The sequence below is a fragment of the Oratosquilla oratoria genome, chromosome 18 (assembly GCF_046742065.1).
Source record: "Oratosquilla oratoria isolate Oo_2021 chromosome 18, ASM4674206v1, whole genome shotgun sequence".
Taxonomy (NCBI): Eukaryota; Metazoa; Arthropoda; class Malacostraca; order Stomatopoda; family Squillidae; genus Oratosquilla; species Oratosquilla oratoria.
In genome coordinates, this window is record NC_134794.1 from 57,431,338 (window position 1) to 57,457,495 (window position 26,158).

The window sequence follows — 26,158 nt, forward strand, 5'->3', positions numbered from 1 at the left end:
ACGTGTCATATAATGGCCAATCATCACACATCAGAAACATTAAGAATGGAGTACCACAGGGCTCAGTTCTATCCCCCACACTATTTAATCTATACATGCATGACTTACCCACACCAGACAACTCAGAAATACAAATCTCTTCCTACGCAGACGACATAACAATCACATGCACACATCGTAACACAGACAAAGCTGCAGAAATAATCCAGCCATTCCTTGATACACTCAACACATGGTTCATCACAAACAGACTCAAAATAGCTCCAACCAAATCTACAGCAACACTTCTCACCAACTGGACAATAGAACACAAATACATACCTCATCTCTACATCAACAACACTCTAATACCACACACAAACACCGAAAATTCTTGGTGTAACATACGATACATCCATGTCTTTCAAACAACACATCACAAACATAAAAAACAAATGCACACCTAGACTTAACGCACTTAAGTCAATCACTGGAATGACATTTGGACAAAACAAAGAAACAATATACAAACAATGCATACGCTCAGTGTTGAATTATGCGAGTCCTGCATGGGCTCCTAATCTCAGTGAGACACACCACAACACCCTTCAAATCATACAAAACAAAGCCCTAAAAACAATTACAGGCTGCACAAATACAACACCAACAGACCATTTACACCATGAAACAAAAGTCCTCAAAGTCAAGGACCACCTCGACATGAGAGGCACACAAACACTTGCCGCAGCCACCACAAACACATCACACCCGCTACACTACATAGCAGAACACCCACACACACCAAGAAACATTAAAACAACACCCAAAGACCTTTATTACTCACAAATACTCTCTTCTCTTCCTCCACAACCACCAAATACCAGCCTCCGGAAACATATTCATAATCATATCACTCACCGCTCCATTAACACACTGAAAGACAACACACTGCTGCATGCCAGACCCCCTGATATCCACCCTTCTGAATCCTCTCTCCCACGAAAGGACAGAGTCCACTTGGCCAGACTGCGGTGTGGCCACCGCCCAGCACTTCTAAGCTACCAGAAGAGGCTGGATGACCGCATTGTGAACAGCTGCCCAGGATGTAACACTTCACCCCATACCATACAACGCATAATGGAAGACTGCATTATACACAATCATGCACGCAAACAACACAACATACACTCGATAAAGGATTTGTGGGAAAACCCAGTTTCGGCTGTAGCATTCCTTGGGGAGACGGGACTGCTCGGACAGACAGTCTAGGGAACTACAACAACAACAACAACTGTTCAGGAGATATGACTTCAGATATTCTGAGGTAATATGAGAGGTCATTAACATTTGGTGACCAACAACTAGGGTAATAAAAGTCATAGTTATATAAATGTATATGTATTTAGAATGGAGAATGGTTGTATATGAATGATGCTGTGATGCATGAGGTAGAATGGGTGGGGGATGGGAGGTGAGGGAGTATGTGTGAAAAATAAATTGACGCAGCCTGAAGGGATTTCTTCCCGCCACATTTGCTCCCAAGTATCTAAAACTATCCACTTCCTCCAATCTCTCTCCCTTAATACTCACTTCCAGTCTACTACCACTTTCTCCTTGTATATCTCATCACCTTACTTTTACCCACATTTATCTTAAACCCTTTTTAACACACCTTCCCAAACTCTGTCACTAACTTCCTCAATCCCTCCTCTGATCCTGCCACTAGCACAGTGTCATCAGGAAACAATAATTGGCTTATCTTCCACTTTTCTCCATTTCCTTTAAACTTTAAATTTCAGAGATGTGTTTAGGGTCCTAAAACTACCTATAAACAAAATTTCAGCAAAATTAGAGAGATGAGGGTGTTCATTTGAATTTTTTTGTTGATCTCACAGAGAATGCCCCAATTCTTAAAAATGAATATGGGGCCAGGGTTGCCATTGTCTTGATCATTGATTAGACAACTTTATGGATGGGGATGACAGGTGGTGATTGATACAGAGCTGCCTAGTGTAGGCCTTATGGTCTCTTGCAGTCTCCTTCATTCTTATGTTCTTATGAACTCTTGCAGTCACGTTAGATCCCTCATTGAGCCGAAGGATCTTTTAAGCTCTTGAGTACAGTGTCATCCTTTGAGAAGAATGAAATCACTTAGTTTCAGAGAGAATAAACATTGTAAAGCTCATCACCATTGTAATGATGGAGCCAATAGAGATAATAGTAACCTCTTTATTCTGATGTGATGTTTGACTAATCTGAATCAAATCACCTGGTTTTAGGCAGAATAAGTGCTGTAAAGTGGGCCACTGTATTGAAGAGGTTAAGCTTTGTATGTGGTGGCATTGCTACAGAGATATTTAGACTAAAGGTATCTGGAACTAAGACAGTAAATGGAAACTTTTGCAGGAGGATAAAGGCCCACATTGTCATGGTTCTTTTAATCTAGGGTTTTCTTTCTTTGGGGGTTAGTTAACACAACTCACTGCATTACCTTTGACCTGAATAGTGTGATGGGTAGGGATGACCCTTCATCCATGGGGTGCTAAGGTGGGAGGGGTGACAAAGGGATTTCGATGGCTGTGGGATGGTCATGGGGTGGGCGCATGTTTTGACTCGGCCATCTGTCATATAACGTGGAAAAGACTCTGAGGTGTATGTAGGGATCCTGTCATCCAGGAGGAGCCAAAGTGGGAGAGAGGGGTGGTAAATGGGAATGGAATTATGTCTTGACTTTGGCTACCCCCCTGTGGAAGGGGAAAAAGACTTTGGTATATGTATGTATTACTTTGGCTACCTCCCTTGGAAGGGGAGAAAAGCCCTTGGTATATGGATGTAGTTGGTACTGAGGGAAATAACCTGGGTTTTTTTTCAGTGAATGTCAGCAGACATAGTCATGTGACCCACCTAAATATTGATCTTGCTTGGTTGTAAGGTTAGAGAGGATTAAGAGCAGGAACCCTAAAGGGATACACATTTTTATGAGTGTGTGTCTTTGAAGACAGGGAATGGTCCAAATGTTTGGTGCGTTAGCTGGATTTGACCAACCCCCCCCCCTCCCCAAACACTTAAGAGAAGGGGTGAATATACTAGTGCACCTTAGCTACATTTGCACCCATGGATTGACCAAGTACCACATCTAGATACTTGGTTAAGATGCTACATTACTTCAACTTGAATATCCTTGACCTATGATTTACAATTTCTTAGTATATAAAGAAGTTGTAGGTACCTACATTGTTTACAAATTTCTGAGTTGTTCTAATAGTTGACTAGAAAGAGTGGATGTCAATGACTTCTGTAAGATTGATGTTCCTTGTCAAGCAAATTAGATTAGCTTTGATTCCAAATTATGTTCTACCACCCTTGCTTGCATGCATGCAGGCTGTGGAAGAAGATGGCAAGGAGGTAAGTATCCCCTTATAAATATATATATTACAGGTGAAAAATGTAATCACACATTTGTCAATCATGTGAAAACCACTGTTGGAGTAGAAAAGACGAATCTATATATTTCGATTGCAAACTGCAATCCTTTTCAGTAGATACTGGAGAGGATTGCAGTTTGCAATCAAAATATATAGATTCCCCATCTCCAGTCTTTTCTATTCCAGCAGTGGTTTTCACGTTTTATATATATATATATATCTCCAATTCTCTTCAACCTCTTTTATATATATATATATATATATATATATATATATATATATATATATATATATATATAAGATATATATTTCTCTCCAATTCTCTTCAACCTCTTTTCTCTGATATAAATATCTTTTTCTCTCTCCCTCGCTTTTTTTTTTTTTTTTTTTTTTTTTTCTCTGATTTTTCCCTCTCTCCCTTCTCTCTCTCTCTCTCTCTCTCTCTCTCTCTCTCTCTCTCTCTCTCTCTCTCTCTCTCTCTCTCTCTCTCTCTCTCTCTCTCTCTCTCTCTCTCTCTCCCTCTCTCTCTCTCCCTCCCTCTCTCTCTCTCCCTCTCTCTCTCTCTCTCTCTCTCTCCCTCTCTCTCTCTCTCTCTCTCTCTCTCTCTCTCTCTCTCTCTCTCTCTCTCTCTCTCTCTCTCTCTCTCTCTCTCTCTCTTCCTCCCTCTCCCTCTCTCTCCCTCCCTCTCTCTCTCTCCCTCTCTCTCTCTCTCTCCCTCTCTCTCTCTCCCTCTCTCTCTCCCTCTCTCCCTCTCTCTCTCTCTCTCCCTCTCTCTCTCTCCCTCTCTCCCTCTCTCTCTCTCTCTCTCTCTCTCTCTCTCTCTCTCTCTCTCTCTCTCTCTCTCTCTCTCTCTCTCCCTCCCTCTCCCTCCCTCTCCCTCTCCCTCTCCCAATCTTACACTGTATGTGTGTGTCTGGCTAGTCTCAACCTAAGCATACAGGTTGTGAATCAAGACAACAATCCTTATTACTGTATATGAACAAGAATGATTTCTAGATGGTTTTATATTAAGTAGTAGAATAAACAGAAATATTTAGAATAGTCACAACATTTTGTCTTGTTTGAAATAACATATTAATAGCCATCATACTCTTAAATAACCACAACAATTTGTAAATTGATATAAAGATGACAATATTGTTGGAAGGCTTGCCAAATACTCTTTAATTCTCAAGTGGTTAGTCTGACTGCCATATGACATTTTTACTTGTCTAAAATGAACCTTGAGTCTAAAATGATACTTTAGGGTTATATGGACACCCAGTACAAAAAAGAATATAAGGAAAATAGAAAGAATCCAAATAGCAATGACGAAGATGGCCCCAACACTTTCAAAACTGATATATAAGCAAAGATTGTCTAAACTGAACTACCAACCCTGGAACAAAGAAAAGAAAGAGGTGATCTGTTGGCCATTGACAGAATTATGAAAGGCATGGAAATCCTTAATAGAGAAGACTTGTTAAACTGGGATGGAAGAAAAACAAGGGGACATGAAAAGAAACTCAAAAAAGGAGTTATAGAAATAGAAGAGATCTTTGGGGGGGAGGGGATAGTTTTCCACACAGAGTGGTGGATGTTTGGAACAAATTGGACGAAACAAGTGTGTGTGCAAACACCATACATGAATTTAAGAAGAAACTAGATGTTGTGAGATACAAAGATGGGTCATCATGAGCATAGCTCCCCTTCCCATATAATAGAACTAGGTAAATACATACACACGCACACATTTTTCTGTAGTTAGTGGTCATGGTTAGGAATATTGATGGGAAAGAACTGGGAACATGATACCTTAGTGCAGTGGGTCTTAACCTGGGGTACGAGACATGATAGCCCCAGTGCAGTGGTACTGTATATTTACAATGAGAAAGCAAATAAGATTTGTATCACTCGTCTTTTCATATGTTTCCATTGTATTTGTATTGGATGGGGGTACGAGGAAATTTTCTGAGATATCAAGGAGTACGGGCACTGGAAAAGGTTAAGAACCACTGCCTTAATGAAAAAAAGGATGCACTGTTGTTATCACAAATGCTGCCCAGGTTTGAAAATGTATTGTCTAATCTGTTTACTAGATTATTTATATAGGGAATTTGAATTCAATTTTTGGGGGAGGGTACCCTAATGCACCTGTGTCACTTTTTAAACTTGCTCATCCTACTCAAATCATCAGGCTTGTGAAGAAGAGGAAGAAGAAATTAATGCAAGCAAGAGAAAGAGTAAAGGGAAGAGAAAGAGGAGAGAGGAAGAGGAGGAAGAGGATCCCAAACCCAAGAAGAGAGGAAGGCCAGCAAGAGAAAAGCCAGGGCCAAAGAATAAGAAGCTGATTCGTATGATGAGGAAATTGATGGACATAGTCATTAAGTATACTGACAGGTGAGGAGATATTCGTATATATGTTATGAAAGAAATGAATAAATGTTGATTACAGGTGAGGAGATAATTGCATATACTTCAAGTGAAAGATGAATAAATGGTGAAAATGTCACTGATGAATGAGGGTAGTTGAGAATAGGGGAGATATAGATCAAATAAGGACCTAAGAGTAATTCATTTGAATGTGTATAACTGAAGATTTTATTGGAGTATTCACCATAGAATGAGGGAAGGGTCGTTGCTGTATGTATGCTCTGATACACAAGGTTGATTGTTTAGCTTGTTGTTGAGATATCTGCAGCACCTGCTGTAGTTTCTGTAGGTGGTAGGTTTAAATTGTGTGTGTCATTGATGTAAACAAGAGGGTTTCTTGTCTGCAGTGATGATAGAGTGCTTAGTGAACCATTTATGAAGCTGCCAAGCCGTCGAGAACTACCTGATTATTATGATGTTATCCGTAGGCCTATGGATATTCGGAAAGTTCTGACCAAGATTGATGATGGAAGGGTAAGATATGTTTCAGTATTCTTTTATGATGATACATAGTTTCAATATGGAGTTGAAAAAATATATAGGTATTTGGAGACAGCATGTGACTTTACAATATATTTTTTGTTGAGTGATAATTTTTTCTTTTTCTTTTCTCTTCGTGTATTAAAATATTACTTTCATCTTCCTGTAGTATGAGGATCTCAACGATTTGGAGAGTGATTTCATGATGCTTTGCCGTAATGCACAAGAATATAATGAAGAAGCATCAGTGATATACGAGGATTCCATAGTTATGCAGAGTGTGTTCCTTAATGCGCGTGAACGAATAGAACAAGAAGTCGATAACAGTCAGGATGATGCTGAAGGTTTGTATTGAACTTGTAATTATTAATTCTTTTTCTTTTACTTTTATAGCAGTTTTAATGTGCATTGCAATACTAGGTATAATGTTTGAAGTCATCAAGTAGTATGTGGATTGAAGATGGGTAGAGTTTTTAAGTTGTTGAATGTAGAAATAAGTTTTCTGAAGATGGGTTGATCAAAGAATACTGGGATGGTTTGGGCATATGGAATGAATGAATGAATGAAGAAAGAATATTAAAGTGTAAGGCAAAGGTGGATGAGTGAAAATGAGGAGAAGACTAGAAATAAGATGGGATGAAGGGAGCCTTGGATGATGATGATATGGTTTACCGACACACACTCCCCCCCCCCCTATCGGGAGGCTAGGACGACACCCCTCACAGAGGGCTTTGTAGTATGGAATTTAATGAACCATGGGCAGAGCTAGGATGACTTGGGGTTTCATGGATTTGGAGATGTACAAGTGGATGAAGAGAGGTTTGTTATATAATGAAGCACTGGAGTTAAACCTGCTCTGGCCATTTGGCCCTGCTGTGGAGGTGCTTGATCTTACTGAATTGCCTTTGACCTAAACAATGTGGCAGGGGACAGGGATGATCCATCGTCCATGAGGTGCCAAGATAGAAGGGGTGATGAATTGGTTGGGTGTGGTGTGGATGTGTGCTTTTACTCGGCCACTCCCTTATAACATGGAAAAGGTCCTTTGGTATGTATATTAATGATGGCCTACTTCTTTTATTACTCAGGAGATGATGATGATGAAGATGACGAAGAGGAAGACGGGAAGAAAGGAAGAAGACGCAACGGAGGTGACCGATCCAAAGGGCGAAGAAAACGCAAATATGCTGATGATTCAGATGAAGACTATGATGATGATGATGATGTGAGTAAGCCTCAGGACTAGAAGGTTGAATAAGAAGTGACATTGTACAGGGAGTAACAGTTTTATGAGTGTTTTTACAAGATTAAACATGTGACAGTGCAAGAAAGGTTATATATAAGTAATCTTTATTGGAATCTGCTTTTACTTCAACTCGTATAAGTTGATTAGTGTATACATGTATGTTAGGGTGAATAAGAGTAGTAGAAATTAAAATTGAATTGAAATTATTACGTCTGTAGTTGCAGTAGGGTTTCAGGTTGAGCAGTGGAATATTTCTTCTGGTCCCTCTGTATAGATGAGTCAACAAAAATCACATTCCATGCAGAACACCTGAACTCTTAGATTATTTGTGTATGAAGATTAGGCATATAGATAGACCTGCACACACATTCACACACAAAGTTTGATATGGAGGCGTAGAGACTGGACTTGTGAGCGTAGCTCCTGTATATTACAATTAGGTTAGAAATCAACAATTATTTTATGGTAAAATAGACTATTTTGTGCTTAATAGTGACAGATTTTCCAGCTAATGTTATCTCTATTTAGGAAATGGTAGGTAGACTCTGAAGACATGGCAGGAAAAATAAAGTGGTTGTAGAGATGATGATGGTAATGAAAAATTATGGAACAGTAAATGAAAGTATATTACTAAGTTAGACACAAACAGTAAATAAACAACTAAAACTGATACTTAAAAGTAATGCCCCATCCTGTCCCCCCTACCCAAGATAAGGTCGTGGAACAAAGCTGAATATCAAGAAATGTTGAACATATTCATTCACCAAAGGAAAACTATTGAGTAAAGTGATGGCATAGTTCTGAGAGGTGAGGAGGGAGAAGTAAGTGGTAGTGGAGATTGGGGTAATAATCTGACCATTGTAATGGATCAACAACCCAGTGGGTCATGTAACAAGTAAGATCAGATGACACACCAATGGTAACGGATTTGCTGAATACCAAAGAACCTTGTATTATTGACATGTTAAAGTATTTGCACATATGCTAAAAGACCCTTTCCCCATATTTTGGTGGTTGGCTCTGAAGTTGATAGGTTAAGATTTTAGGCCCCATATAGCTTTACCCTCAGATGGAGGTAAGGACATTGATGGGTTTTGAAGATGAGCAGCATTAAGTACCTGTCCACAAGTAGACAGGAAGAATTATATAAATGCAAAAACTAGAAATGTTGAAACTTTCTAAATCTTTGTTGTGAATGAATGTGTCTCAAGGGTTGGTGGAAAAACAAATGGAATAAAGGACTGGTTTAACAGAAAACATGAGGGAACTAAAAAGTCAAGAAATGTGATCAATAGAAAATGGAAAAATAATAAAACAAAAGAAAAACACAAAAGAGCTTGAAGTGAAAAGTCCTGTTTTATAGGGTTGTCAACGGTAAAGCAAAGGAGTAAAGCATTGATTCATCAAGTACAATCTTGTCCAGCCTTAGACCCTAAATTCAGGTCTGTATTGGGTTAGTTGCCTGTAAATATAGGAATGTGCTTGTAATTACTGCTTGTGTGCCCAGACAGTTCTACCAGGAGTGTGGGGGAAGTTATGTGTAGATTGCAAAACAAAATATGTAGCTCTGTAATTCTCTACCTACAGCCCCTAGAAACATCTTCATAACTCATATTTGAGTGAAATCCATGAGTTGTTGACTTTTTTTTTTAATTAACCCTTTTGGTATTAGATGACATACTCTTTTAATGTGGCTGTTACCTCAGTGACATCCACTTGGTAGTGGAGGAGTATTACGTGACCAAGACATCAATTACACAGCACCCAAGAATATGGAGTGGTAATATGAAGCAGAAAACAGATTTACCAAGCTTGAAATAGTCTGCTTTATCCTAAGAGTAATATCAGGTCATGAAGCACTGACCTATGTGATAAGAACAGGCTAGAAATGGTACTGCAAGAAAGAAGGAAAGAAAGATATGATTACTTAATATTAATGTTTTAAGAGTCTGACACCACAGTAGGCCCATGAGATGAAAGAATCCTATTGAGAAAATGGAATGAATTACCTCTTACAGTAGGAGAGATACAAGCCATAAAGGATTTGTATTTCTTGAGCTCTCCCACATGAGAGAGCTTTTTAAGGAGGAAACTTTATGGTCAGCTTATGATAGTAGAAGGGGTGCAGTTACTGGTTGTCAGCTCTCTTTATTTGAAATGAAGAAAATCTGAGTTGGTAGAGATGTCTTGGATCTGTGACTGATTGTCAGCCTGGAGGTGTGTTTTTGGGTTTGACAGTGAGATCATTCAAACATTTGTCTCACTGGAGAACCACTCACATGCCCATCATTAGTTCCAAGAAGAGGTATGATGACAACAAAGAGCTGGAAAGAAATCGCAAATGAAATTAAATTAGCGGGGGAGGTGGGGCAGAGGAGAGTAAGAAAAAAAGTAAGGGAATGTGCACAATCATAGATTGAGAAAATAGAAAAAGGAAAAGTAGAAACAGATTCACACACATATAGCTACACAGTTACATACACCCTAAACTTTGGCAACCACTGCATTTTCTTTTCACTGTCATCCATCGATGCATCATCCTGAGGATTGTGTGATTTATTCCTCATCATTCCTCCCAATACCTTGTACAGTCTTCATTGACCAAATCCTGAATTTAGCTTCTTTCATCATCTATATTTTGAAGAAAGAGCACAAACACTATCCTAGAATCACCCTGGAAACACTATGACCTAGATGGAGACACTTTACATTAGATACTGAACTTTTGATCTCAACACTTGCCAGGTTCTACATAGACAGCATTACAGTCATTTATGGACCAGGTATTGTGGGGCTGTAGGTCTCTTGCAAAGAAGAACCATAGTTATAGTTTGATTAAACATCTGTGGTGAAATGACGTATCCCCGTTTCCAGACAAAAACATTCTTTTTTCCTTCCTTCATACCACGTGCACCTTTCCCATCATATACATACTCTTTACTGCCCACATCAGCTTTCCAGTGACTTCATACACAGAATTTTCCAATTGACTGCCCCAATCCACTCATATGCTCTCTTCTGCACCATGAATACTAAATACAGATCTTCCAAGATGAATACCTTGCCCAGACCCCTTCCACCTTTTCTAAAACAATTTTTCTCATCATCCATTTTAGTACACAGTGCCTCCGCTCACATGAATAAAATCACCTGACGGCAGCTAGACAAGATGCTTGTCATAAAACGCACAGCAAACATTATTCTTCCCCCTCAAAAAAAGTAGAATAGAATAAAGTAAAATAAAATAAATTAATAAAAATAAGAAGATTAATAAGTAGATAAATAAAATTGATGACATATTAATTATATCTATTTATCTATATACCATATGGCTTCTTCCTCCATGCAAGGGGTGTAGCCAGCCAAGACACACTCACCTTCCACCAATTAAACTGAATTGCCTCTAAGCCAGATAGTGGGTAGGAAGCTGATGGCCCTTCATCCACAAAGAGCTAAGATGCTTAAAACAATAAAAACAACATGAAAGGGTTTATCAATTTTGCTAGTTAACTCTACCCCCCCCCCCCACACACACACATGAAGAAATGGTTAAAAAAAAATACTAGTCACACTAACAAGGCCTAGACTGGAGTATGCTGCTACACTATGGTCACCCAGTACCAAAAAAGAATATAAAGAAAATTGAATGAATCCAGAGAGCAGCCACGAAAATGGCCCCAGCACTTTCGAACCTGTCACATGAGGAGACTGGCTAAATTGAAATTACTGGCTTTGGAAAAAAGAAGAGAAAGAGGCGACCTGCTGAGCATTTTACAGAATCATGAAAAGCACAGAAATCCTTGATAGAGAGGACTTATTGAATTGGGATAAGAGAAATACAAAGGGACATGATTAAAAACTCAAAAAGAGTTATAGGAGATACATACATACATATACCAAGGCTTTTTCCCCCTTCCAAGGGAGGTAGCCAAAAAGGGAAAGGCATAAAAACACTCCCACCCATTTCATCCCTAAATACACTCCACACCCCTCCCACCCTTCCTCTCATCTGAGCACCTCCTGGATGACGGGTCATCCCTGCACCCTGCCCACCGCCCTGGGTCAGAAGCAGTGTCGCAAGACACAGTACATCCACACACAGTGGTGGATATGTGGAACAAACTGGATAAAACAATAGTGTGTGCAAAAACTATACACAAATTTAAGAGCAAACTCACTGAGAGATATAAAGACGGGACACCATGAGCGTAGCTCCCTTTCCTGTAAGATACAACTAGGTAAATACACACACAAATAATTTCAGTATCGCACTGCGCTGCAGGTTGTTACTCCAAGTCTTGCAGGCGGGGAATTGGGGGGGGGGGTGTGCTTGTAAGGTCACAGCATTACCCATAGATCGGTCATATATGAGCTCTAAGGTCTCCTCCAGGAGGGTAATTAGCTGTTGATCATAAGTCCAACACATGATCCAAGACCATGGTGAATCACACACACTGGTTCTCTCTCTCTCTCTTTCTTCATCTCGTTCTTTCTCACCAAAATCCCCTCTGGTCCTAACTTTCTTATCAAACCAAATTTAGGGAAAATATGCAGCCACTTTCCCCCATTTCACACACCGCTTATTACACTCAAACCCATTAACTGAGAATTTATTCAGTAGCTTTGTTCACTCTACAGATAAACTATTCCAAAAAACAACCTTATAGGCACCATATCTTTTTTTTTGTGTAAGTTTATATCCCAATATTTCTTTCAAATCAGAATTAACTTCCTTTTTTTACATTATTAATGATAACTAATAATCATTTCTTCTGGTTTCATTTGCCATTGGCTGGTAGAGGCCCTTGGGCCCTCCCATACATCTCTTGAGAAGAAATATTGTATTTTTATGTATGATGTATTAGTGTGAGGATTTCTGTATCACAGACTTGTAGTTGTAGTGGGAGGGAGAATAGATGTTGCTCACTTTATGTGAGAAAGTGTGTAGGAAATGAAGTTGAAGGTTATGATAGACAGATCCTGGGCCTGATCCAGAGACCAAATGTCAAGCATTGTGCCAGCACCTCCAGATAAGGGTGAAGATGTTGATGGGTTTTGAATATGACTGGAAGGGAAACTACTATTGCATCTGATTTGCAGGTGCCTGTCATTGGTCACAGTATGTGTATACGTGTATTCACCAAGTTGTAATATATGGGGTTAGTGCTATGCTTATGGAGTCCTCCATGTATCAAACTTTACTGTAAGTTAGTACCACAGATTGTGGGTGGCTATGCTTCCAAACATCTATTAAGTGGTCTTACTTCATTACTTTTTTGTTGTGTCTTGAAGGTGTTCTTTCATCCAATATCCTCTGTCAAAAGAATTTCTATTCTTTTTTCAGTTGAAAAGATAAATATAATATCTGTCAAATCCATTCATTCATAACATCATCTCTATCTTTGCTCTGCTCATGTGGGGTGATCTGGTTTTGAGTTATTTTTTCATCATATCCTTGCCAATATAATGAATACCACCCCCATGTTCAGTAATAGTTTGTCTACTGTTATTCTGCTCATATCCATTTCCAGTGATGGAACATCTGCAATTAAGACTCCCAGGTCGTTTTCTTCCTTTGCTTTTGTGATTATTCCCATAGTGTAACTCCCTGATGATGGTATCTTCTTGCTTTGGCCCAGATCCAAAATTTTGCATTTCTTTACATTCAGTTTCATCTTCTACTCTGGTTTCATTCATAAACCTTATCTAGGTCTTCCAGTAGTAGTTTACAATCCTCTTCACTTCATTCTTCCCATGATCTTGGTATCCACAAATGATTAATTTAGCTACTTTTCTCTCTCTCTCTCTCTCTCTCTCTCTCTCTCTCTCTCTCTCTCTCTCTCTCTCTCTCCTTTCCTTTCCTTTCCTTTCCTTTCCTATCCCTAAAGGAAGGTGATCTGAAAACAGTGTGTCCTTAAGGGGTCAATAACCACAAAATACAACACCACTAATATAATCCTTCTCCACATTCAACCTGAACAAAGTAACAAGTTGCTATTCACTTTCTCGTGATTATGAATCTCGTCATATCTCTAGTAGACATGAAAAGTTTTAGAAGTAGACTTTCATAAGCCTGTATCATGCCCAAGACCAGTGATGGGTACCTACATCTACTGGTCCTGCAAGATGGATGTCAGAGAAATCATCCCCCCATTATCCTTTCTCAAATCCTACCAATCCTCTTCCTTCTTCCTATCATCGGGTGCACCCATGAAGGACTGGCACTTTGTCTTTGAACTGGCCCAAGATCTCTATCATACTTTGACTCTTTCCTCCACTTTAGCACTTACAGAGACCTGACAGCCAGTAGCTGCCCCCTTTTTCCTCCCACAGTCAGTGACACTAATACAAGACTGACAATAGAAAATACAACACAGACAATTCAGTGTTTCTTCCCAGAGAGATCTGTTGGAAAGCCCAAGGACCATTGCTTGCTCCTTTTGGGGGCTGCAGGTTTCTAGTTGGTGAAATTTGAGGCAAGAATTGTTATTATTCAGTTTGTCTCTGAATGAACTGCAAACAGTGACAGATCATAAATTTCATGTGTCTGGCAACTTGCAAACATGCATGCCAAAGTGCTTATTGTGTGTTGGTAGGAAGAATTGTGGTAAGCATGTGACCTTGACATTATTATTTTCAATATATACCTGCATTATAATGCCTGGCATATGTACATCAAATGATAATATGTTAGTGATTGAATGCTATAAATCAAGGCAGGAAAGTGTGTGCCATAGTTGTGTTTCTGATCCAACTGTGTATAACCTTTAAGTAAATTTGGCTGTGTGGGCAGCTGACACTGCAAACCTCGAGGATATGAACAGTAAGGCACCTACCTGATTGTAAGGGTCTCATGATCTCCCAGATGATGACTGTCAACATCTTGAAATGTTTTCCAGGCACTACATGGTCGGGTTGAAAACATAGATTTGGCACAGTTTCTCTGAGACTTGATTCATTGGATGCGATATCCATGCAATATGTATGAGTCAGGCAGTACTTACACAGTTATAAATTGAAAATGTATAACATGTTCAAGAAATAGGGGCTCACTGGCCAAGCAGGTTAGGGCAGTGTTACTTGTGGAGAAGATTGAGATGATGACGATTCGAACCCTGCTCAGGGGTGAGTTGAACTAAGGGCATGGTTCATTAAATTCCATGCTAGAAAGCCCTCTGTGAGGGGTACCATCCTTGTCTCCTGATAGTGGGGAGTTTGTGACGTTAAACCAAATCAATCAGTCAGTCAACTAAGGAATGGGGCACACATTCCTGAGGCAGTTAGTGTACTTGTATTTCATTGCCAACAAATTACTAGCACTTGTATCCATAAGAACACAGTAATGCCTGGACAGTTAGTATGTGGGAGGTGCGAGATTAGCCCATTATATAATGCAATTGATTTGCCATTGTTCACAGTTTATTTTAAAGCAAAAAGGTGAGTAGTGCAATAAGTGTTTATGAGAACCCCATTTCCAAAATATATTTTTGCACTGACTGCACATTCTATTTCCCTGTCTTCTGCCTCCCTATCTCCCTCTCACTATCTCTCTCTCTCACACACTCTTTTTTTATGATATGCTTATCCTTTCTAAAAGTGTCCCACTTCCCCAGTATAACAAAGATATTAGTACAACACTGGAAAACAAATCATTAAGATAATGTATAATCTTGAGTTTAAAGTGTAATAGTGATAGTTGAACAATCTTACTTTGATTAATTCTTTTGTTTTATTATCCCTTACAAACATATTCAACTTGGAGTTATGCAGACCCTCAGGAGTGTGCATAATGCTGAATATAAGTAGTTTCAAGTCAGAGTACAACAGCATAATGAAGACACCCAAAATATGAGCAGAATGAACACATAACACCAAGAACCTCTTTAACCAGCCCTGTAGAACATGATGAACACACACACCACTTCCTTGGCTTCACCTTACACAGCTGTTTATCTTTACATTTGCCTCAACTCATAGATTCATGTTCACTGCCCAGAAAACATTTCCTCACCCATCACTTCTGCAGCACACCCTATATCTCTTACCTATCCATCCATCCATATATCAAAGGCTTTTTCCCCCTTATAAGGGAGGTAGCCAAGTCAGAAGGCACATATCCATTCCCACCTATCCACCACCCTTTCTTCCCACTTAATTTAGCTCCTCATGGATGATGGGTCATCCCTATATCCAACCCACTGACCTGGGTCACAAGTAATGTAGCAAGATGCAGTACATCTACAGCAAGGCCGCTTCACTGAATTGGTGAACCCCTCTTCCTCCATCCCCTCGTGCAGAAAAAGAGAAGACAAGAAGAAATCCCCTCGGGCTGCATCAAAATATAATTCACACATAATCACTCCGTACTCCCCTCCCATCCTTGCATCACAGTATCATCCATATACAGCCATTCTCCACTCACCCCTATCACCTGCCTTCTCATTTCCTAGCTCAACAGACATTCCTCTCTTGCTCAGAGCCCCTTTCACCCCATCCATCTTATTCTTGGTCATCCCCTCAAGTTCTACACCTCTTTTACTAATCTTCCTTCCCTCATTCTTTCCATATGTCCAAACCATCCCACTTCTCTTTCACCATCCCTAACTATCATCTCCTTTCCCACCCCCACTCTCCTCCTCACCTCCTCGTTTCTCACTCTATCCAACCTTGTAACCCCTACCATACTTCTCAGACATTTCATCTCAAACATATTTAAACTTTTCCTCTCTACCCCTGTTAAGTTCCAAGTCATCACTCCATACAGTGCTATCAGCACAATCACCCCTTCATATAATCTATTTGCATCCACTCCCAGATGCCATACCCAGTCACTCGTAAACCTTGTCCAGATCCAGAAATGCCATGAAGATCTCGTCACCCACCTATGTACTCACTATTTGTTGTAATGTGAACATCACCCAGGACTTGTTTCACCTGTAAAATCTCATCAGTAGAGGAAAACATTCCTAAAGGCTAATTAGTGCAGTCCACAGAATTTATACCTAACAACTTTATAGTGATATTTCCACTCAGCAATTTTGCGTCCTGAAAAGATGTAAGGATCAGCAATGGTACCTGCAAATGGTGGTCCTACAACACAGACAACAGTTTATTTTTTCTGAGAGAGATGATATGGGAGGGCACCAAGGACTGTTGCCAGCTGTAGGTTTCCAGTTATCGGATATGATTAAAAGTTCAGAAGTTCTGCTGCAGCCTATTAAGATTAATGGAACTCATTTTGTGAAGGATGTGTTAAGAATGACAGAAAAATGTAGAGCAAGTAGTCATCAGTATAGAGTGCATGTGTAGGGGAAGATGTATGGTCAAGTAAGTTGTTTATGAATAAGTGGGAAATAGTAGGAGCTAAACAAATACCTGTGGGATGCCAGAGGTTGTTGGTATGGGAGAAGAGCAGTGACTATGAACAACAGTATTCATAGAATAGCGAGCTAGCAGTACGCTTTGTAGGTAATACATTGCTCATCCATGATAGCACAAATTTAGTGTACATCATAAATTTTTTGTGCATTAAGGTTTTTTTTTTTTTTTTTTTTTTTTTTTTTTTTTTTTTTTTTTTTTTTTTTTTTATTTTTTTTTTTTTTTTTTTTTTTTTTTTTTTTTTTTTTTTTTTTTTTTTTAGATCTCCAAAAGCTTAAGCTTTATCATTTTATTTTATTTTTTTACTTAGTTTAGCTTGAAATACCCCCAAAAATACAAATATACTACATATGTAAATTGTCTTTGATTATTGACTTTTTCCCCATCCCTTCAAACCCTACAGCACAAGTAATCTCAGAATTGTCATGGAAAAGGTTAATGGAACCAAGATATGGCCCGTGCTTAAGAATTAGCATATATTCAGCAGGGATGTGGGGACTTGATAAAGGTATATTGACCAGAGATAACAAACTTGAATAGTAATACAGTTACTTCCAGTCATTCAAGGAACTCATTCATGTCAATAAACAGGGTAGTTACCTTGGAGATACTGAATATGTGCCCCACAACTGAATAACAGGATAACTTCTACCAGGTACAGAAAGCTGCCTAGTGTAGGCCTTATGGTCTCTTGCAGTCTCCTTCATTCTTATGTTCTTATGATAATGGAAATGGATTATCCTCCTCTACCAGAGGGGTAATATATAGATGATTAGAATAGCCTGGCAGGAGCCCCAGTGAAATGACAAGTGTCACCTAGTACAAAAGAGAAATACTGCAATGAAGACCCTTATCTTATAATTTCCATAACACTTTCCCTTATATTGGATGTAAGAGTACATCATGATTTCACTATCCCCTTCCCTTACCTCATACTTGTAATTGTACCTTTCTGATTGAGTGCATGCCAGGTAGATCATGGCAGATGCTCACTTTGCATAATACTTCCGTAAAGAAAAATTACATATTTACATCAGTGTGCCTATTTTTTTTATTTTTTTTATTTATCATTATTTTATTTTTATTTTTGTATTTATTTATTTTATTTTTTTTTTTTCCTTCTTCAACAAAAGTTATCGCAAAATATTTATGCATAGACACAGGATTTTCTTCCTCTTCCAGACACATGATAATTTTATCAGCTTTTTTATCTACATGTTAGAATATTACTGAACAATAGGGGCACAAAACTGAATAGCAGAAAGAAATTTATATTTTTATCTGCTGTACAACTGGTAGGCAAATTGCTCCCAAGATCAACCGCCTGGACCACCACCACACTATGGGGCAGGGATTACTTTAATATTACCATAGCAGGAAATGGGAGAAATTTAAGCAGTTGTCAGTAGTTGCCATCTTTAAACATCCTCCCTCCACTTACCTTGATCCTTGCCGGACAAGGCATGCCCCCCCCTTGTGTGATAGCATAACCCAGTGCCTACAATAATTGGCTGTTGAAACAAGCTTCAGGTCCTTTGAGCCTCTGGTTCTAGAGAATCGGTGTGACTGCCCTGAGTAGTGGTTTACATGACAGGAGATTCATGACTGCCAATTCTAACAGAAATAAGGGTTGGAGTTAAGACCTGGGGTTTTGACCAGGGATTTGCAGGGTAGTTTGGCATCTCTGCCATGGGAGTGAATCAGCAAAAAGAACGGCTTGCTGTACAATAAAAGTTTTGCTTCTACTTGTAAATATTCTACACAACAAACAGATCATTTAGAAAGTTTTCTGTTTGTTATATCTACATACCTTTATCTGATTCATGAATTAAGAATTGTACCAGTAATCTCATATGATACAAATTAAGAAAAAGTTAATGTAATAGAAATATTGCAGGCAGTCCATTGTGATACAGCTTGGATGTAAATGTCACCCAACCATGTCAAAGAATTGTTGGTGCCACTTTAGTATGTGGCCTACGAAATTTTTTCTCTGGTTAGCATTGGCCTACCTGTTCAATGCACTGAGGTTAGGTTAGGACTGGCCAAAGCGAGTGGAGGACGTTTCGGAGTAGGACATTTCAGCCAGCAAGTGCATTTTGCAGGATATCCGAGAAATTTTTGTATGACTTGTTGATAAATTGCCTTTTGATTATTAAATTAATTTTTTTTTAAAGTATTGTTGTTTGTTTTAAATTTTTCCTGAGGTAGGACACGTTCAAATAGGGTAAGCCACATACTAAACCAGTTTCAAAAAGGTAGGTCACATACTAAAGAGGCACTGAATTGTTTGTGAGATGTGGTTGACCAAAGCATTTTGGTTGCTGGTTTCTAATTTCCTATGACCACCTTTTGCTGTTGGAATATGTCAGCCATATATTGTTATTACATTGACTTCTGGAAGTGGTTAAATCTCAGAATCTTCATAATTCCTCTCATTTGGGTGGGTGTTATCAATATTGTAACAAGTCCAAACATAATTATTCGTTATTGGTTTGGCCCCAGATTTACATGCAAAAGAAGAGATTTCATCCAATTTTGAGCCAGAGGTATATAAAAGCATAGGGAGTCACAAGGTGTGCAAAGATGGTGTGTGGAACAAGGACAGGAGGAAATAGAAAGAAGGGTAGTGAGTGGTGGGATGATAAGGCAAAGAAGGTTGTAGAAGAGAAGAAATGAGCATTCACAGATTGGTTACAAAATAGGTTGAGAGAATCGTATGAGAAGTACAAAGAAAAGAGAAAGCACAAGGTAAAGGAGGCAAAGAGGAGAGCAGATGTGAAATGGGGTAAGATTATGACAAAAATCTTTGAAAGTAAGAAAAAAAAATTATGGAAGGAAACCAAGAGGGGAAGAGGTGGGAAATCAAGTAGAGATGATAATGGAAGAGATAGAGGAAGATGGGCAGAGTATTTTAGGGAGTTGCTAAATGTGGAGGAGGATAGGGAGGGAAAGGTAGTTGCAGTGGGAAGTGCAAAGAAAATGAGGAAAATGGAGGAGAAATTAGGAAAGATGAAGTGGAAGCAGTTATCAAAATTATGAGAGCAGGTAAGGTACCTGGGTTGGATGGGTGCCATGCGGAGTATCTAAAAAAGGGAGGTAGAGTGATGGTGGGCTGGCCTGTGAGGCTGTATAATGTTTGTCCAAAAGAGGGTAGAGTGCCAGAGGACTGGAGGAGTCCTCGTATAGTTCCACTTTACAAGGGAAAAGAGGACAACTGTGAGTGTAGTAGTTTCAGAGGGATCAGTTTGTTGAATGTAGTTGGGAAGATTTATGGGAGGGTTTTGATTGTGAGGAACAGTGTGGGTTTAGGACATGTAGGGATTGCATGGATCAGATTTTTGTGGTAAGACAGATATGTGAGAAAGCTTTAGGAAAAGGTAAGGATGTTTTTTTGGCCTTTATGGATTTGGAAAAGGCTTATGACAGGGTAGACAGGAAGGCACTGTGGGAGTTATTGCAGATATATGGGATAGGAGGAAAGCTGTTAAGAGCAGTCAAGAGTTTTACGAGAGTAGTAGAGCCTGTGTTAGAAATGGAGAGAGTGAGTGGTTTGAGGTAAAGGTGGGACTTTGCCAGGGGTGTATTATGTCACCTTGGCTATTCAATTTATACATGGATGTGATGGTGCAAGAGTTAAATGCAAGGGTAATGGGCCAGAGATTGGAGGTGGTTAAAGAAAATAGAGAAAAATGGGAGGTAAACCAGTTATTGTTTGCTGGTGACACTGCATGATGCAGGATCAGAGGAGGGATTAGGAAGTTAGTGATAGAGTTTGGGAAGGTGGGCAAAAGAGGGGGGTTGAAGATAAATGTGTGTAAAAGTTAGGTGATGAGATGTACAAGGGGAGAGGATGGCAGCAAATTGGAAGTGAGTATAAAGGGGGAGAGAGAGTAGAGGAAGTGGATAGATTTAGTTACTTGGATGAGAATGTGGCATGAAAAGGAGTGGTGTAGGTGGAGTTAGAATGTAGATTGAGAGAAGCAAGTAAATGCCTTGGAGATTTAAAAAATGTAATGAGAAAGACATTTAGGAATGATGCTAAGAGGAGTTTGTATGAAGGAGTGATTTACTGACAGCATTGTATGGGGCAGGAACATGGAACATAAGAGAGGAAAAGTTTAAATATGTTTGAGATTAAATGCCTGAGAAGTATGGTAGGGGTTACTTGGCTGGATAGAGTGAGAAATGAGGAGGAGAGCAGGGGTGGAAATGGAGTTGGGATATAGAGTTGATGAAAGAGTATTGGGATGAATTGGATACATGGAAAGAATAAGTGAAGAAATTTTAGCAAAAGAGGTGTGGAAGACAGGTGAAGTGAACATGAGGGGGTGACCAAGGATGAGATGGATGGATGGGGTAAGAGGAGCATTGGGAAAGAGGGGAATGTCTGTGGAAGAAGGAAGGGAGAGGACAGAAGATAGGAGCTAGTGGAGAATAGTTGTGTATGGACGATGCTATGATGCATGGAAGGGAGTGGGTGGGGGATGGGGATTTGAGGGAGTATGTGTGAATATTTGGACACAGCCCGGAGGGATTTCTCCCTGTCTTCTCTTTTTCTGCATGAAGGGATTGAGAAGGGGGTTGCCGATTAAATTAAGCAGCCTTGATGCGGATATACTGTATCTTGCTACATTGCTTCTGACCGAGGGTAGTGGGCAAGATGCAGGGATGACCCATTATCGAGGAGCTAAGATAAGAGGGAGGGAGCGGGGTGAATATGAGTGGAGTATATAGGGATGGAATGGGTGGGGGTCGGATGTTAACCACACACACACTTACCTCTTTTTACCACCCTTGTAAGGGGGAAGAAGCCATTGGTATATGTATGTATTATTATTAGAGGGAAGAGGGCTGCATTGTATAGCACCACAATTCAGAGACTGTGTGTGGTAGACAGGAACTGCATTTTCACCCTCACAATCTACCCCAACCTTGAATTCATTTGGGAAATTTGTGTTATGACTTGGATTCAAAGACACAGGTGAAATAAAATCAGGCGAAAAGCTTATAATAATTTGGTTAATGGATTCTGGCTTAGGTTTATACATTCTCTCTCCTTCCAAAAATCATACAAATCATACATCTCCCACATTTTTTATAGGTTGCCTGTATCTTCTCTGTTAGTTCTTGCATTCATTTTACTTCCTTCTGTAGATACTAGTAGACACCAAGATTGTTATCCTTCAGTCTTCAGGAACTCTTCATTTATGCACTGTTATAGATCCTTTACTGTTAGTCAGATATGATCCATCTGTATCTGAACAGTTCTCCCATTTTCTACCTATTCGTAATATTTTTCCTGATTTCAAAATTACCTTTTTTTCTACTAACCTTCTGCTGTTCTGCTTTTCTACTTCACCCTAGTTCCTATTCTTTCTATTTTGAGTCTTGTCAGTAGAACAATTTACTAATCTTTTAATTTAACCTGTTCAGCAGAAATTCCTGTACTAAGCTGAATAGCATTTGATATTAGTCAGAATAAAATGGGTTTTGTTCATTATATTGTAAAGAAAAGATTATTATCACTTCTTCAGCATGGGAACCTACCCTCATTTGAATGAAATATTCCAGCATATCCTGAAATAAATATATAAAGTGCATCATTGTGGCCAATTGGCTAAGGTTCTCAAAAATATTACCCCCAAAGAACTGGCAAATATAACTTAAGCTGACTGCTGTAATCAAATACATATTTACTAACTAGCTCAGGAGCACAACATAGCATGATGGAGGACCACTGACAAGAGACTGAGAGAGCAATTGGTCTCCGATACGACTCCATTGTCATAACAATAGTGATGATAATTGTTGCCCCAAATTTCATTGATTGGAACCTTGCAGTTTCACATTAGCTAGTAATGGTCCTTGGGCCCTCTCATAGATCTCCGTAAGAAAAAGAAAGAAAGAAAAAAAAAAAAAGTGTGGACTGTTTTCTGTGTTGTATTAGGGTGGGGCAATTTCTGTCACCAGCTTATAGTACTATTAGGAAGAAAACAGCCACCAGTTGTCAGCTGTCACTATGTGAAAAGGCGGAAGAAATGAAATTGGTCAAGACATTCTGGACTTGGTCTGATGACTGTCAAACCATTGTTGGTAATGCACTTCTAGTTTGTGGTGAGGATGTTGACAGGTTTTGAAGTCGAGTGGCAATTCTCACAAACATCTATCTTGTAGGACTGCCTTGGGTAGGTATCAGTTTTATTCCCCTCCATTGTTGGATTCTAGTATCATTGGGCTAACCAACAACAGCAGCCCTCTTAGAGAAGCTCTTGAACAGTTTCAAAAATTTTATAAAAAACACTGGGGGCTTGCAATGCAGTTGTAGAAATACAGTATACAATTTTATTAAACTTTTCTAGTTGAAATTTCATTTTAAGAAAACAGATATTAAAATCCTGCCAGTAGGTTACCAGATGACTGTGTTATTCAAAGATCCATTCACACTGTAAGCAATAAGTAGGCCTTGGGTAGATGTAGGTAACCATTTTGTATTTTGTTTAGTTTTTCATTTTATGATGTTTAGTTAACGTGTTCTAAGCTTTTTGGTTATTTAAATTTTTCAATAGCAATTGGAAAGGGTAATTTTTTTTTATTTTTACTATTATTCATATGTGGATTAAAATAAATGTACATAGGGAAGAAAGTGTGTATGCAAGCAAAATGTGGTAGAAAAGGCTAGAAATTATGCAGAAATATTTTTATAGAATTTTATCCATTGTTGTGTGAAATATGGGATAAAAGACTTTACTGTGAAAATGTTGTCACAAATGAAAGATTGTTTGCTTATAAATGCATCAACAGAATCAAAGTAATGCAGAAATTGTTGTTGACAGTTGTGTGACATTATTGTTTTACATGTTTACATTATTTTCTCTTGTTAAAAAATTATTCATGTACTCATTTTTTCACCATAGCTATTATTTGATGAAGCTATCCATTTTTATGAGTATACACTTTTGTGACAAGCATATTTTACCTCCAGTGAATGTGTATGTAATGCATTTTTAAACTTCAAGCTGTGGACCATCCAAGGGGCAAGTCAAGATAACGCCCCCCACCCTTGATGCCAGATTGTGCTGGTATCAGAGCACCATAGCTGTTGGCTGGGCGGCTTCTCTGTGTGTTCTATTGATAGGAAGAGTAACAAGTGGAGGACTAAGGACATCTGTCTTTATCTGATTGTGACTCACCAGTCACTGGAACAATCTTTAGAGGTGTAGAGATAGAATTCATAAGTTGTCATTTGGGGCTTGGACCCCAATCATATTGTTTTAATGATAAGGTTGATTTTGCAGTGGCAAGACCACCTTTCATATATTATACTACTTTTTCCATATTTTTTTTCATTTGCATGGATGTGGCCTGATTGGGAGATGAGTGCACATTGTTACCTTTACACAAAATTATTTGTTTATAGGATCACCTCCTAACCCTGTCAGTGCAGTGAGACATAATTTGGGTTCCCCTGGTGCAAATACCTTTTTACCAGTTGAGTGTCAATACCCCAGCTAGATTGGTGTCTCAGTCAATAAAAATCTTCTTCAATTTGGCTTAATATAATTTAGGTATTTACCACAACAGAATCATTGCACTGCATCAGCATACAGAAAGGTTTAAGTTAGAACCAAATGAAGAACTGAAATGTGACTTTTTATTATTTTTTATTTATTAATTTTTATTTATTATTATTATTATTATTATATATATATATACCAATTTTACAATTAAGATAAAAGTGAGTGGCCATGATAACTTCAGGTTAAGAAAAATGTGCCTCAACAATTTTAATCTTGTAAGAATTGAATTGTAATTTTGGATGATATGAGATGCTACATGTGTATTTTTGTTAGTCTGTTATGCACTAGACAGCTTTTGAATTCAACTTATTTTCTCAGCAAAAATAATTTACTTTCCCTGAAATGTAAATTAAATTGATGTAAACTGAATATGTCTTCATGATTCAAATATTTAGCATCTTTTATTGACCTACTTGTGATTGGTTGTTTTCATTCCAAATCTTATGATTTTATGATAGCTTGGCTTTGATGCAATCTTGTTTGTGTTTAGAATTTCTCTCTCTCTCTCTTTTGCAGTGAATGGAGGCCGCTAGCAGACCAACAACTTGAGTTGCAGTTAGGGGAGATGGGTGGGATGTGTAGTTGAAAGAAACTTGAATAAATGGTTTTCATGTAGTCATTTTCTATGTAATTAGTGGATCATCTTAGTGTGTTTGAATAATATTTGGACAATAAACTGGGAAAAAAAAACTAACAGCAGTCTTATATGTTCATATGTATAGATAATCTTATTCAGAGTTATTTATTAAGCTGAGTTATGGGTTTTTTATATACTTTGGGGTACTCAATCTGTTCAATAGTTAAAAAGAAAAATAGCTTTAGTTTACTTTAAAGTAACGAGATACCAAAAGTGAGCATTTTCATTAATGTTATTGCACTGGACTCAAGGCCATTCTGTGTTTAATTGCACAGTTGCCACCCATGGTGTGACATTTATTTTATTTTATTTTATTATTTTTTATTTACCGTATTTATTTATCTATTTATTTATTTATTATTATTATTTTTTTTCTTATCACTAAATAGTGTGGTAATTTGAACATAAATCAGCATCATATACATTTTTCATGTTGTAAGAGAAACAAAGATAAATAAATTCTAAGTAATGAATGATTAAGGTTGTGCTTTCTTTTCCACATACCTTTTCCCATCCTACCCATGTGCTGTGTCTTGCGACACTGCTTCTGACCCAGGGCAGCGGACAAGATGCAGGGATGACCCATTATCCAGGAGGTGCCAAGATAAGAGTGTATAGGGGAGTGGAGTACATAGAGGATGAAATGGAAGGGAATGGTTTCTATGTCTTTGTCTTTTGGCTACCTCCCGTGTAAGGGGGAAAAAAGCCTTTGGTGTATGTATGTATGTATCCATGTAGCCAAAAGGCTCATGAATTACAGGTTCAAAACAAGAAAGGGGCTACCTTTTGGTTTGTTGAGATATGATCATTACAGGACATATGCTCCATTTTAGAAGCACTGCAAGCAAAGATACTGTCCGGACTTTCTTTTTTACCCGAGTTCAATGTTCAATCAATCAGTCAATACGAAACAAGGTGTCAAAAGGGTGGTATCAGTCAATCTATTGCTTCAGGTGTCTAGCAAGAGACCCACAGGTCCCAGGTAACCAGCAATGGCCTCCAGATTGGGCTTTAAGTTGTT

General features: G+C 38.6%; 1 protein-coding gene across 8 annotated transcripts in view; it reads left to right on the top strand.

Annotated features, from left to right (window-relative positions):
• The window catches only part of brm (ATP-dependent helicase brm), a 63,388-nt gene extending 37,771 nt beyond the window's left edge, over nucleotides 1–25,617 (top strand). For 4 of the 8 annotated variants that reach the window (XM_076202100.1, XM_076202099.1, XM_076202094.1 and 1 more), the window contains 6 exons: nucleotides 3,361–3,384; nucleotides 5,581–5,783; nucleotides 6,164–6,290; nucleotides 6,466–6,640; nucleotides 7,385–7,521; nucleotides 23,940–25,617. In XM_076202100.1, the coding sequence (XP_076058215.1) occupies nucleotides 3,361–3,384; nucleotides 5,581–5,783; nucleotides 6,164–6,290; nucleotides 6,466–6,640; nucleotides 7,385–7,521; nucleotides 23,940–23,987 (714 nt within the window). In that variant the 3' untranslated portion in view covers nucleotides 23,988–25,617. The remainder of the gene's footprint in view (nucleotides 1–3,360; nucleotides 3,385–5,580; nucleotides 5,784–6,163; nucleotides 6,291–6,465; nucleotides 6,641–7,384; nucleotides 7,522–23,939) is intronic. The other 4 variants (XR_012967306.1, XM_076202097.1, XM_076202098.1 and 1 more) reach the window with 4 other exon arrangements.
• Nucleotides 25,618–26,158: the final 541 nt, after the last annotated feature.